Below are 14,009 nucleotides of genomic sequence, written 5' to 3' on the forward strand. Positions count from 1 at the left end.
TCAAAATGTGTTTTGGTCAGGATGACATTATTTGGTAGTTGGCAGAAAGCATTACTTCTCAAGTAAAACATCTTCATTAACAGAATGAAATTATCTGTTAATGAAGATGTTTTATAATGTAATGTATACATATGTTTTGTAATGTATATAATGTATATGTAAGCTTTGATGTTACTATGTTTAATATTTATTTCATGTTCATTAATATTCTTTACAAGAATGTCTGAAATTACAAAACAGAAGTTTCCTCCTGAAGTTATCCAATTCTCTGATTTTTCAATTCATACAAAATAGACCAACAGGGGGATTGCAATGGGGAGTCCTATTCTGTCAAACTTAGCAGTTGGTATATCCATAAATGTTATTTTTTCAGATGTATTCAAACTACTGCCGGCCTGGTTGGCCAAGTGGTTAACATATCTGCTCTCCAGCCAAGAGGTTGCAGGTTCAAATCCCAACTAGGCATGGATGTTTGTTTGTATGGATTGGATAACCATTGAGGAAGTAGATCCAAATCTCCCAGCTTCTCTTTCACAAATTTTCTTAGCCTCCTTTCAAGTATGCTTGCATAAATCTTACCTGGAACACTTCATAGAGAAATTGCTCTGAAATTCTCACATTCAGATTTACCTCCTCCCTCCTGTTTTTCATTATTAAATTCCTGACATGTACCCTGAAGGGGTGTACAGCAGTGGTCTCAAACTGGCGGCCTGCATCTGGCCCCCAAAGCAATTTCACACGGCCCACGAATACATTTCAATTATGTATTTGTTGTAAATATGGTGCTTATAGTTTTAGAGACATAGAGATATGGACTGAGCTTATGTGCGCATAAGCTCAGTCCATATCTACGATTTACAATCAGTAAATTTAGTTTGCCAGCCGACAGTTGGTGGCACTCCAGTATTCTGGTGTTTCCGATGCACAGCTGTGCAGTTCATATTGCAATATAGATGGAGACAAACTAACGTACAGCATATAAAACCTGTTTATTTGTGCTTGTTGTTAAATCCACATTATATCAATACCTATCGTTTAGAATTGTGCATAACTTTTGAGTGTTGCTTTTATACAAAAATTCATCTTGTTGAATTAAAGTTGTAAATAAAATTATAATAGTGATTTTAATTAAGAGATTAAACTGCAAGCCATGTCTTTAACAAAGAGTAAAAGAAAAGTGGATGAAGAAGGACGTGATTTTCAAGATAATGGGAAATTATGTACTTTTGTGGTATTGTGCGCAATAAAATTGTATCTTTTATTTGTAATAAGGGAATATCAGTTCCAAAAGAATACAATTTATGTTGCCATTACGAAACGAACCATGAAGAAAAATTTGAAATGTTAGAAGGCAAATTGAGGAAAGAAAAGTTACAGTTTCTGATATTTGGCTTACAATGACAATAAAATGTTTTTGCTGAAGCAAATAAATCCAGTGAAGCAACAGTTCACGCAAGTTTTGCTCTCGTGCACATTATTGCAAAACGATCAAAACCATTTACTAAATGGCAAATTCCTTAAAGACTGTTTGATTAAGTCTGCTGAACTTCTTTGTCCTGACAAACAACAATTATTTAAAAATATTAGTTTGTCAGTCAACACGGTAGCAGAATGTATTAATGAAATCGCTAGTGATTTATGATGTCAGTTAAAAGAAAAAAGTATAGATTTTGCAGCATTCTCAATAGCAGTTGATGAGAGTACTGACATCACAGATATAGCACAACTTGCCGTTTTCGTACAAGGTGTTACTGATGAATTTGAAGTAACTGAGGAATTACTGGAAATAATTCCTATGAAAGGAAAAACTAGTGCACAGGATATTTTTTCTGAAATAAAAACTGTAATAGATAAATATAAATTAAGTTGGGATAAAATGGTTGGATTTGCAAGTGATGGTGCAGCTGCTATGGTTGGTAAAAAAAACGGAGTAGCAGTAAAATTAAGAAATATAGTGAAAGAAGAAAAATTTCTGAATAAATTTTGCACTATACATTGCATTATTCATCAAGAAGCACTTTGTGCTAAAAGTTTGCAGATGGATAATGTTAAGGAAACAGTAACTAAAACAGTAAACTTTATCCGTGGACGAGCTCCGAATCATCGAGAATTTGTTGCATTGCTTGAAGAAATTGAAAGTGAGTATGGAGAAATGATTTATTATAACGAGGTGAGGTGGTTAAGTCGAGGAGCTATATTAAAAGGTTTTTTGATTAATAAATGAAATCAAAATTTTCATGACACAAAAAAATAAAACCACTGACGAGCTACGTAATGATACATGGATAACAGCTTTAGCTTTTCTTGTTGACTTAACCGGCCATTTAAATATTCTCAATAAAGAGCTGCAAGGAAAGAATAAACTTATCACTGACATGTATGCTTGTATTAAAGCTTTTAAAGCTAAATTGCAATTATGGGAAACACAACTGGAATCAAAAAATTTCGTACATTTCCTATATCTTAAATCCTGCCCAATTATTTCAAATGAAAAATCTCAAGAATATGCAAGAAAAATAGTATTATTACAACAAGAATTTGAAGAAAGATTTAAAGATTTTAACACGTTGACCTCCATATGAATCAAATACGATTCACACTACATTTTTTCAATGCATTGCATGAATCATATTTGATTTGCATAAAGATTTTTCTTTCAGGCCGCGTAGTTCACCCGTGATTCATATCTAAATGAAATGCTTATGGGTGATGGAAATGTGGGGCCTGGTAAACAGGTTTATATAGTTAGCGCAGTAGAATTTCAATTACATGTACAACAGGTGGCCTATTATAGGGGTTTTATTTTTACCTGATTTAGGCCATTTTCTAATGTTGAATAAAACAATAACAATGGTGCTAAATATTTATTTATAATATGTGTCATTAGAAACGTGTCAAATCATAAATTTTTCTTCTAAAAAATTGAAAAACTAATAAACAAAAATATGTTAAATAGACAAATAGATATGAAAAAAATAATTAGGTGAAATTATTACTAAACAATTACAAACTACAGTTATGCACAACAGTAAAACAGCGAACAAAGTAAAATTTTTTGCACTGAACCCATTTCCACTGTGTTAGTGTTGCCTTAGATGTTGATTATTTTCTATTATGTTCTTCAGTTAACTTTTTGTAGCAAGATGTACATCTTCTCCTATTACTGGTACCAACCTCTTCTAAAATATGTTTTTCCTTGTCTGAAGTCGAAGTGACATTATTTTCCTATGGTGTAATTCCTAATAACTCTTTTGCGATTTTTTCTCTAAATTCTGTGATGCTAATGTTTTTATCAGTAACTCGCTTATATACTATAAAAGCGTTCACTATAGCAGAACCTAAAAGAATTTCAACTGCGAGTTTTCAGTACCATTTCACACTTCTTCGAGACAAGAAGGATAGGCTTTTACCTGATCGGATAGATCAATAAAACTTTTGCTTTTGTTATAGTCCATAATAGCTACCGGCTTTTGCACTTCATTACCATTTCTTGCTGTAAGGGATTTCATTTTGTTTGTGTGTTTTGTTGATAACATAAGCACTTCACGTTTATCGCAACATTTTATTACCACCACCCCTGTGTCACTTTCTTTACTAATTATTTCACCCTTTTTCAATTTATTCTGGATAACATCCTGTGGAATTCCCTTTCGATTTTTTTTCAAAGTGCCTACAAGGTGTGTTTGTCTATTCAAAGGTTTGTGCGCTAATTCAATACTGGTATAATAATTATCTACAATACACTATTAGTAGTATTGGTCTTTTCTGTGCAGCAGTATATCTTGAAATCATATGTATATCCATCTTCAATACACAATTTGAATAGTTTTATGCCAAATTCGTGATGTACTAATGAAAAGGAAAGGAACTAAAGTTTCATCAATGCAAATATTACTCGAAGGCGTCATTATTTTCTGTCGTTATTTCACTATTAAAAAGGCAATACAAGAGGTGTTGGTTCTGGGGAACAAGGTTTTAACACAAGAGGAAGGATACTATCAGGATCACATGCCTTCTTCGTGTTCAGGTTATTAAGAATTCTTTGAATTTCTTTCTGGTGCAAGACTATTTATTGGTGACATGGAATGAATAGTTCTTGGTAAAGGAGGGGGGAGGTGCCATAGTCATAAGTGCAGAAACTGAAAGAGAAGAGTGATTGGGTGGAGTGGCTAACATATAGCTGTGAGAGTGGAGGAATCATGAGTGAACAGAAGTTACACCTAATGATCTTGGCAAGGGAACCAGAAGGCATACTTGACATTGGAATTGGGACAGGAGGCAAGTTTGCAGCATTTGGCCCTTTCAAATCTGATTTGCATTCATTGATGCTTCTTTTATAGCTTTGCAAGCTGCAATATAGGCAGAGCTGGAGTTCTGAGCCACTCATGGTATGCTGCATTTTTTTTTTTTTTTCTTGTACTGTGTTGGCATACTTTTTTGAGAACAAGGTTTGGATGGTGACCAAGGATTTTTGGTGAAACGAGGGATCTAGGCTTTCATTCCTGTGAGGATGCTTACTGTTTTCTGATCTGAGCAGTGTTTGGATCGAGAAAACTGAAGCAGTAGTCAGACCATGGGAGAGGAGGGGTAGAAGATATAGAGATTATCCCATTTGGCATCTCTGCAGTGCCAAAGGACATGAGACTGAGAAATGTTGTGTGAAGGTAAGAGCGAGTTACCAAGAAGAGAACTGACATCCACAGAATATTTGGAAGGGAGGCTTGTTAAGAAGAGACAGAGTGTATTGGCAGAATCAGAAGGGGACTGTCAGGTATTCTGGCAAGGAGATTGATGATCTGTAATAGGTCATTGCTAATGGTTGATACCTAAGATTCCTTCCTGCCTGCCAAAATCAAAAAAATTAGGTCAGTAAAACTGGAGAAGCCAATTTCCATTGCAGACATAGAAATACCCCAAAAAATGTCCTCACTATTAGGATATTCCCCAAACGCCAATGATCTCTTTGACCTCTTCAACTATTTCTAAGAGATTATTGGAGTTTGGGGAACAATACAGACAGCAAATGAAAGTGACAGGTGTTTGGTAAGGTTTTGAGCGAAAGCATATCGAACAGGGAGGATTCAATGTTTTGCAATCTCTAATTGTTGGGTCTGATGAATGCACAAGTGCTGCCCTTGTGTATTTGAGCAGTTGAAGTGGACAGTGGTGGTTGTTGTTGGGGTTGTCAACTGGGGTTCTGTTAGAAACAGTAATTCTGGTTTAGATGACTGTAGATAGTGCATATTATGTTACTCTTTAAGTCACAAATTTCGGTTAAGTGGATACAGATAAAAATATTTTTGGTCACAATTAATGCGAGTGTTTGATTTTTTTTAGTTTGTTGATTTTGGTTGCATTTTTGTTGCGTTTTTTTTAATGATTCTTTTAAATTGTTTTTTGTGGGAGATATTTTTTGATGAGTAAAATCATGCTTCTTTGAGTTGTAATCCTTGGGCACTTAAAAGTCTCCTGGTCCTCATGGTCACTCCATTTGTTCTCAAACATTGTGCTTCAGAGCTAACATCCATCCTTTATCATCTTTTTAATCAATATATATTATACATAGCTGGTACTTATCCCAATGTGTGGAGACAATCATGCATCCATTGAAAAAAAAAAAAAAATAAATAAAATAAAATAATAAGAGAGAGAGAAGTCTATCATCAAACTACTGAACAACTGCTATCATCTCAGTCCTCCCCAAAATAATGAAAAATGTCATTAATAGACAATCTCTCCACTACCTAGAGGCTCATCAATTAATCAGGAACCACCTGCATGGCTTCTGCCATTCAAGATCCACCTACTACTAGACATGTGGAATGGCAAGGTTCAGAGAAACTCTTCTGTTGCTTTTGGTCACGTCTAACATTGAAGCTTGCTAAACCACCATCCTTTGGTCTACCTGCCACCCTCTGTAATTGGGTTGCTAGATTCTTCTCCAGTTGTTCACTACATGTTATGGTCGATAACTTCCTCTCTTTGACCTTCACAGCCAATGCAGGAGTATCTCAGGGCTATGTCCTATCATCTACCTTTTTTCTCATTTACATAAATGACTTAATCTCAATCACCACTAATTCTATCCACAGCTTTGCAGATGACAGTACTCATCATTCTTCCTTATCACATGAATACATGAATACTCCGATATCCCCCAGCTATGATCAACTAGTGCCTTAAACAGTGATCTATGTACTATCCTTTGTCACATTCAATGATACCAAAACTCAGTCTTGCCCCTTCTCTCACAAAAGAAATTTCAGTTCACATTCCCTTACCCCTCAGTAATACACAAATCTCCAGACAAGATCAGATCTCTCTCCTTGGATTAACATTCACATCCAGTCTCTCCTGGCACAAACACATGGCATCAGTAGCTTCCTTAACATCCAAAAAATGAGGCATTCTCTTTTACTCAAGATGCTATTTTATGCCCTATCAACTTTTAACTATACAGATGAATTTGGTTAATAATGAGCACCAGGGGCAGACAAATGTTTCTTATAACTATTATTCACTATATCAGTGATGAGTTAAAGCTGATCCCATTTTTTTTTTCTGAATTTTCAATAATTTGATAAAAATAGATTCAAAAATCAAAAGAAGTACTAGATAGAGAAAAATTAATAAAATTACATACCTAGATATTATTTTATAAATATGTGTGTATAAACTACAATATACTTAAGATTAAACACAATTTATTTGTCCATAATTTTAAAACCATACACTTAATACTAAACGAGTTTATTTCTCCAAAATCAAAAACAATACCAATTAATAATAAATACAATTTCAGTTCTCCAGTCAACTGCTGTTGTATAAAAAAATTGTCCCGTATAATTTGTTTAGCAAATTTTTCCTCTTGATCCTTCAAAATTGGATTGTCTATCAAGAATCCAGCACTTCTTTGTGTAGTGAACCACTAAAGCAATGCTTCAACTTTTGTAAGCTTGCACTTTCTAATTATTTTTTTGTTTGTTTGTTTCAGCTATGTTGATTCTCGTAGACAGGCTTATAAGTTGGTTATGCATTTCTAAATCACTTAGGGAATTGAACAACGTAGATCCGAATATAAATTAAATTATACTTTAATAAATATTTCCGATATTTCAGCAACGTCACGTTGCCATTTTCAAAAGGAACTTACAAAAAGGCACGTGCACGCAGGCACTACAACACAGTAACCGAGAATGAAGATATGAAGCTATCGTTCTCCTGGAAGTCCTGATTGATGGTGCCCTCTAGCAGGCTAAGTAGGTGTTCTTGGCTGTTGGGCTGAAGGTCTGCTGATGTATGCCTCCCAAATTTTGGGCAGTCGCATACAACCAAATTTGTTGAGGTTTGGAGAGTTTCTTAGGGCTGAGGCTGATTCCATAAATAGTCTTTCGAATTTGTATTTGCTACGGTGTATTACTGTAGCTTTCTTCCACCGTATTCTGCAGCGTGTATCCAGAGCATGGTCTGCAAGACCAGAATGGCTGTACTTGTGAAACTGGATATAGTCCTTGTGTTCAGAAATTCTGATATTCGCTGTCCTGCCTGTTTGGCCAAAGTACGACAGAAGTTTCAGCTATGTTGTTTTCTAGTATTGATAATACTGTTGAAGAGGACAAAGAAAACTTTTTTACATGCTTCAAGATTTTTCACCCCATGAATAATTTCACCTTTTTCATGAACTGAGAGACTTTTTTTTCAGTAGACATGTTTCTGACATAAGGATTTGTTTTTAACTGATTTTACAGTCATGGCAGTGTTTGGTTAAAGTGAGGGAGGAGGAGGACCAGAGGCTAGAAACTAGGGAGTTAAACAGTGAGGGAATGGTCCCGAAGGACAAGATTAGGTTTTAAAACATCCCAAAATCTGATGCAGGTGATCATAAAAGCTAAGTCACTCCTTTCATTTTTGTCTATGCCAAGACCTACCGGAGCAGCTAACAATGTTTGCATACTTACCAAAATTATCTGCGTAGTATGCTCATTATAAAAATGGGCAATTTATGGGCATATGTGAAAATTAAAATCATTATAAATTTTTACTCATTACAGCTGTGATCTTGTTATTTCTGTGCTCGTTACAACAAAGTTCAACCGTATACAAATATCAAATCTAGCCATTCTTAAAACACTGCTCAAATGTTTGAGGTGGAGCACCTAAAATACCATTAAAAATTCTTGATGTTGTCCAGAGGAGAGCAATTTGGCTCAGAGATTACCCCTCCTCTTGGGAAAAAAAAAAAAAATTAGAAAGTGCAAGAAGTTGAAGCATTGCTCCAATGGTTCACTACACAAAGAAGTGCTGGATTCCCAAGTTGTTTTGGCTGTCTATTCTACAGATACTTCAATTGTGATTGCTCCACTGAACTAACAATCACCATTCTTTCACCTTCTGTTGCACGTGTTAATCAAGAGCAGGCTGACTAGCACCTCTTTACTGTAAAACTGAAAACCCATGAAATTTCTTCTCTTCTTGCTCTTTTATGCCATCTATCTCTAGAACAGCCTACTGTATCCAAACAACTGCAACCTGCAGTGCTTCAAAAATATTTCAATAAATTTCTGACTCCTCACCTATACCCAAGACATGGCATTAATCTCCTTATAAGTCTTTCAACCTCTCAAGTATGGGATCAATATAAAAATCCATTGTATGTGGAAAGGAAGAGATAATAAAGAATGAGGGTATGTAATGATAGGTGAAATGCAAATGTACCACCCACACAAAGGGAACTCATATCCTATTCACATGACCTCGACAGTTCCCCCCTGCATCCACTGTACTTGGTCTGCCTCCAAGATTTGGAACTAGCTGATCAGAAAGCCTCCAGGCTTGTTACTAATCGGTTTGGACCCATGCACTAACCAGCAGCTGGTCTGTGGAACCATTTTACTGCTGTATCCTCAAGTGGAGGATGGTCTGGATCCCCCTACAATGTAATTGGCATGTCACTCGCACTACATGCAGGAAGAGGGACAGGGCAATGAGAGACATCAACTACCTAGAAGTCTGGCTAGCATTTCTTCCAACTAGGAAAGACATGCATTTTTAGTGGTAATGCTTGCCAGGTGCACCAGAGTCCCATTTGTGGAAACAGGCTATATTGCAGAAAAGCGAGGATGATTCGGATACAAGTGGCTATATACTGCACATTGGACTGTACTTGACACATCTTCACATATCCAATGTTAAGAACGTTAAGTTAAGATGAACATCTTATTAACATGATATTTTGATATCAGGTTTAATGTCACTGTCCTTTATAATATAATCCATATAAATGATGACTAACGGTACAAGGAGTGTGCATCCTTGTTGTATACCTGCTTTTTAATTCAAGCCATTTTCCTTACTTCCTTTATTTCTTACTGCTGAATAGCAACTTGAATATAGATTAAATGTTGATCAATATAGTGTCTATTTACACTATATAAAACTGTAGAGTTTTCTGAACAGCTTTCTACTTGATACCTCATCATGTGCTTTTCCAGATCTGCGACACTTAAATACAGATACTTGTAATATTCCCATAATTCTTCAATAATTTGTCTTAAAGTGAAAATCTGATCTTGACAACTCCTATTTGTCTCTACTCCAAATTTTCTTAGCCTCTCTTCTCAGGTATGCTTGCATAAATCTTTTATTTTCATTTTTATATATGGGTACTATGAGCTCTACTCCAACCATTTGGAATTCAATCTTGTGAATTATGCACTGCAACCATTTTAAAACATTTATACTCAATATTTTATCTCATTTATATTATTAATATTTATACTCAGAATTTTATCCCATGGCTGAATCAATAAATATTTTCTTCTCACTCCCCAAAGTTTGATTCTCGTTTTCAAACACTTTCATTTTTTCTGGAATAATATTTGTATATGGTTCACCTAGTAATGCTGCTCAACTTTGATTCTTCTGTCAAGGAATTTTTGGCACATGTTTCTGTTTTCAGTATGATATTAATTTTTATCCTGCTTAAAACTAAATGGTGATCACTTAGTGCTTCAAATCCCCAATATCTCTTGTGACCTGAATCAGTGTGAAGATATCATTATAACTTTTTTACTAACCAATATAACTTTTATTTCTTGTCTTCTCTCAATGAGAATTTGTCAGATCTTTATGTTGGAGCATAGTAATGACTAATCCATGTCCTGAACAGAAATCCAGCAAGTACTTACCATAAACTTTGCTCTTTCCTCCAGATTTTCTTAAAAAATTTTCATTTGGCATTTGCTATTCTGCTGCTTAGATCTGCAATAGACTTTTTTTTTTTTGTCTGCTACCTTTTCTAATTACTCAAAAAATCCTCTACTTTTTTTTTGTCAGTTGAACTTTCTGTGGGCCAATGCTTGATACTGCTTGTCAATCAAGAAGATATTGGCCCTCAAGTGTAGTGTAGTGTGAATACTATAGCCTACTCCTTCCTTCCTTTCCTAGATCACTGCCTGAATATAGAATAGTATTTGTAGTTGTTATTTGGACGAATCTCATGAGTTTTTGTTCTCCTTTGTTTTAGTAATTCATTCATCTGCCAGTTCAAATTCTTTTCTGTACTTTTCATATTGATGGTGATGGTAAATTTCATATTGATAAACTCAATACCATCAGAATTATCTTTAATTCTGATGGTATTGAGTTTATTTCAGCAGCTGATATTCTGTTCACCCCATTTTACTGACAAAAACAGCAGGCTTTCTTTAAGTGGGAACATTCCAGTTGGCATAATATTTAATCTAGATGTACTATAATTGTCTTTGCACCACCCTTGAAAATGGTTTGCAAACTTTCTTGCATATAGCTACTTTGGTGTTTTGACAAACTTCTCTTTTATTATATATAACTTTATTCAGCTGACTCCATACCACACCAGCTTGCTAATTCTAATGCCAATTTGCCAGTGAAGGTTGGTCGATTGGTAGAGCCTCTGCTACTAATGGCTCGCAAAAAGTTAAGCAAGTTTGAGCACGGTTAGTAGTTAGAAGGGGTACAATCGTTCGATGGTGTTTGCACATTCTCCCTCGATGATTCTTTGGACTCCCTGGAGGTGTCGAATAATAATATAATATAATTTGTCATCCACTAAAACTTAGGTCCCAATAGTGAAATACTTATTCTATAGGTTTCCCATTCAGGATAAAGCCGATGTCTCCAATGATCCTGCATATTTTTATTATTATTTTTTTTAAGAGAGACCTCCAGGAAGTCAGGGACTCATCGAGAGAGAGGCCACATACTACACGCACCAGCCATCACACTTGTTCTTGAATTCATTCACATTGCTTGCGCAGACAACATCCGATGGCAATCCATTCCAATCATCACCACTCTATGAAAGAAAAATCTAAATCTCACCACTCCTCTTAATGGCATTCATTTTAGCATTCATTGTAGGATGTCAACTTGTCCTTTCCCCACCTTCCATAAATTTTTCAATTTATGTAAGGTGGGGAAAGGACAAGAAAATGAAATCCTATATGACCCTTTCAGAGCAATCATATCACTCCTCTTTGCTAGTGTCTACAAATTCACAATCTGTCTTCATAATCAGTATTCCACAATCCTGATATCATTTTTAACACTTTCCTTTGCATTCTCTCCAATATATCAGAATCATAATGGAAACCAGGAGACCAGACCCGTGCACAATAGTCCAAGTGAAGTCATTAAGGCCTTGTAAAGAGGCAAAATGACATCTTCATCTTTACGTGTGAACATTCGTTTCATCATTGCAATTATTTTTTGTGTTGTATTTGCAATCTTAGCATGATCCTTTCCATCATTTTCCATGATATTTATTTCATATCAAGTTTGTTGCAGCAGTTATTCAGTTTATTTGAGCAATCCTGCAGACCTGTTGCATTTAAGAGTATAGCATCATCTGCATACATTAAAAAAGCTGAGATTAACTTTTCCAATTTTGATATAAGGCATAATGTCACTTTCCTTCACATGCGATCCACAGATAATGAACCCTAGATTTCACATCAAACGATCTTCCTATACCTCCTTCAATTCTAACTGCTGACTTATAATTCAGATTCTAGTAGTAAGACTTATACGTTGGTTAGACATAACTGGTAATTAATTTACGGAATTAACAACGCATATGAAGTATTTAATTAAAGATAACTTTAATGAATCACTTCTATATTTCGGCAATGTCACATTGCCGAAATATAGAATACCAGTTATGTCTAACCAACGTATAAGTCTTACTACTTTTATGTTCCTGAAGATGGCAATGTGACATTGCCGAAATATAGAAGTGATTCATTAAAGTTATCTTTAATTAAATACTTCATATGCGTTGTTAATTCCGTAAATTAATTACCAGTTATAATTCAGATATAGACTATCAGTATCAAATCATATATCAAATATGGCTTAACATTATCAGTATCAAAATATATGATAGCTTTTCTCTTGGCACTATGTAATATGCCTTTTCCAGATCTACAAAACTTAAATACAGATCCTTAAATCTTAAATACATGAGAAATTATAGGATTTTTTCAAAGAAAAAATCCCATAATTTCTCATCTATCCATCTTAAGTGAATACCTGATGCTGACAAATCCTGAACCCAGCTTTTTCTTCTTCAAGCTTCTCTTAGACAATTTTTCTTAGCCTCTTCTCAAGTATGCTTGCATAAATCTTACTTGGAATGACACTTAGCAGATAAATTTCTCTGTAATTCTCATATTCAGTTTTATTTCCCTTGTTATAGAAGGATAGTACTATGAAGACTTTGCACCACTTGTCTGAAATTCAACATTCTGAAAGCATAAAACATTTATACCTCAATATTTGAGCACATCAATTACTCCAGCTGACTTTTCTATCTCAGGATGTTATGTACTCCCGATGGCAACAGTTCTGATGGGTCAGCTTGCACTTATAGCAAAATCAAATAACAAAGCAAACTAATGTTTAAAGAATTGTGGGATTCAATAAACAGCCTTTTCTAGGGAATTTGATTATGTACAAGTTAATTTCCAGTAGCCAGTACTGATCTATATATTGCAAAAAATAAATTTATTTACTTCTTTCAAATCGAGATAGATAGTCTAGATTTGCCACAGATTACTTACTGGCTGCTGTTCTTTGTCTTAGATTTTGCTGATTTGCTATTAGTTCTGTCTGTAAAGATTTTGATAACCTAGTCACTTTCTCTAACTTCTCTGGAAAATTTAGCAGCTCCTTTTTGAACCTACAAAAAAAAAAAAATTTCTTAACTACAAAGTAGTGGCTAGATTCTTTATAACATTAAAAAAAAATATCAGAGCCAATTTATATTCTTATGGTTATACATAGTGTAAAAATAAATGATTTTTATTTATTTGCTTTATTTCTTATTCAATTTTTATGTAAACTTGATTCTAAATGTCTATTCAATATTTATCCGTTACTTGTTCAAGTATACTTATTAACTTCTTGTCGTAACGCTGTGTTCTAATCAGTTGTTGCTTGATTTTTTCACTTACAGTTAATCCTCTTTCTTTTAATATAATAACTTTTTGACCCCCCCCCCTTTCTCAAGGTTGTAACTATATTATTCATGTGCATGTAATTTAATAACTTGGGAATTTGCCTCAGGTTAGAGTCGAATTCCTTTGTTATAACATCAAGCGTATTTTTTCAATAATGATTTCTGAAAATTTATTTTTATTTCAACTGTGCCATCAGAAATTGCAGATAAGATTTAAATATCTTTTCAAAGAAAAAACACTTCGTTTAGCATGGAAATACTTCTAACTCTCAACACTCTATCAAGCAATGTAAAACTCTATTCTACAGTCGTGGTAAACTATCCCCTTAAGTCACATAGGTTCAATTTTTATGAGCAGTGCATTGGTATGCAGGAATCAGGCAAATTATCTGACAAAGAAAACAGTTTATTCATACTAATCAAGTTACATTAAAGGTTAATATTAAGCACACAAAATATTTCTTACTCTATACTTCTCATTAACTTTAGCTAGGAGCTTACACTAATCAAC

At 34.5% G+C, this 14,009-nt stretch overlaps 1 protein-coding gene across 5 annotated transcripts in view; it reads right to left on the bottom strand.

Moving 5' to 3' along the window:
- The window catches only part of LOC150103910 (uncharacterized), a 589,709-nt gene that overhangs the window by 138,962 nt on the left and 436,738 nt on the right, over positions 1 to 14,009 (bottom strand). For all 5 annotated transcript variants that reach the window (XM_090397176.1, XM_090397175.1, XM_090397178.1 and 2 more), the window contains exon 17: positions 13,101 to 13,219. In XM_090397176.1, the coding sequence (XP_090253302.1) occupies positions 13,101 to 13,219 (119 nt within the window). The remainder of the gene's footprint in view (positions 1 to 13,100; positions 13,220 to 14,009) is intronic.

The sequence above is a fragment of the Typopeltis vanoorti genome, chromosome 8, assembly GCF_054136105.1.
Source record: "Typopeltis vanoorti isolate ZY-2024b chromosome 8, IOZ_Tvanoo_1.0, whole genome shotgun sequence".
Lineage (NCBI taxonomy): Eukaryota > Metazoa > Arthropoda > Arachnida > Uropygi > Thelyphonidae > Typopeltis > Typopeltis vanoorti.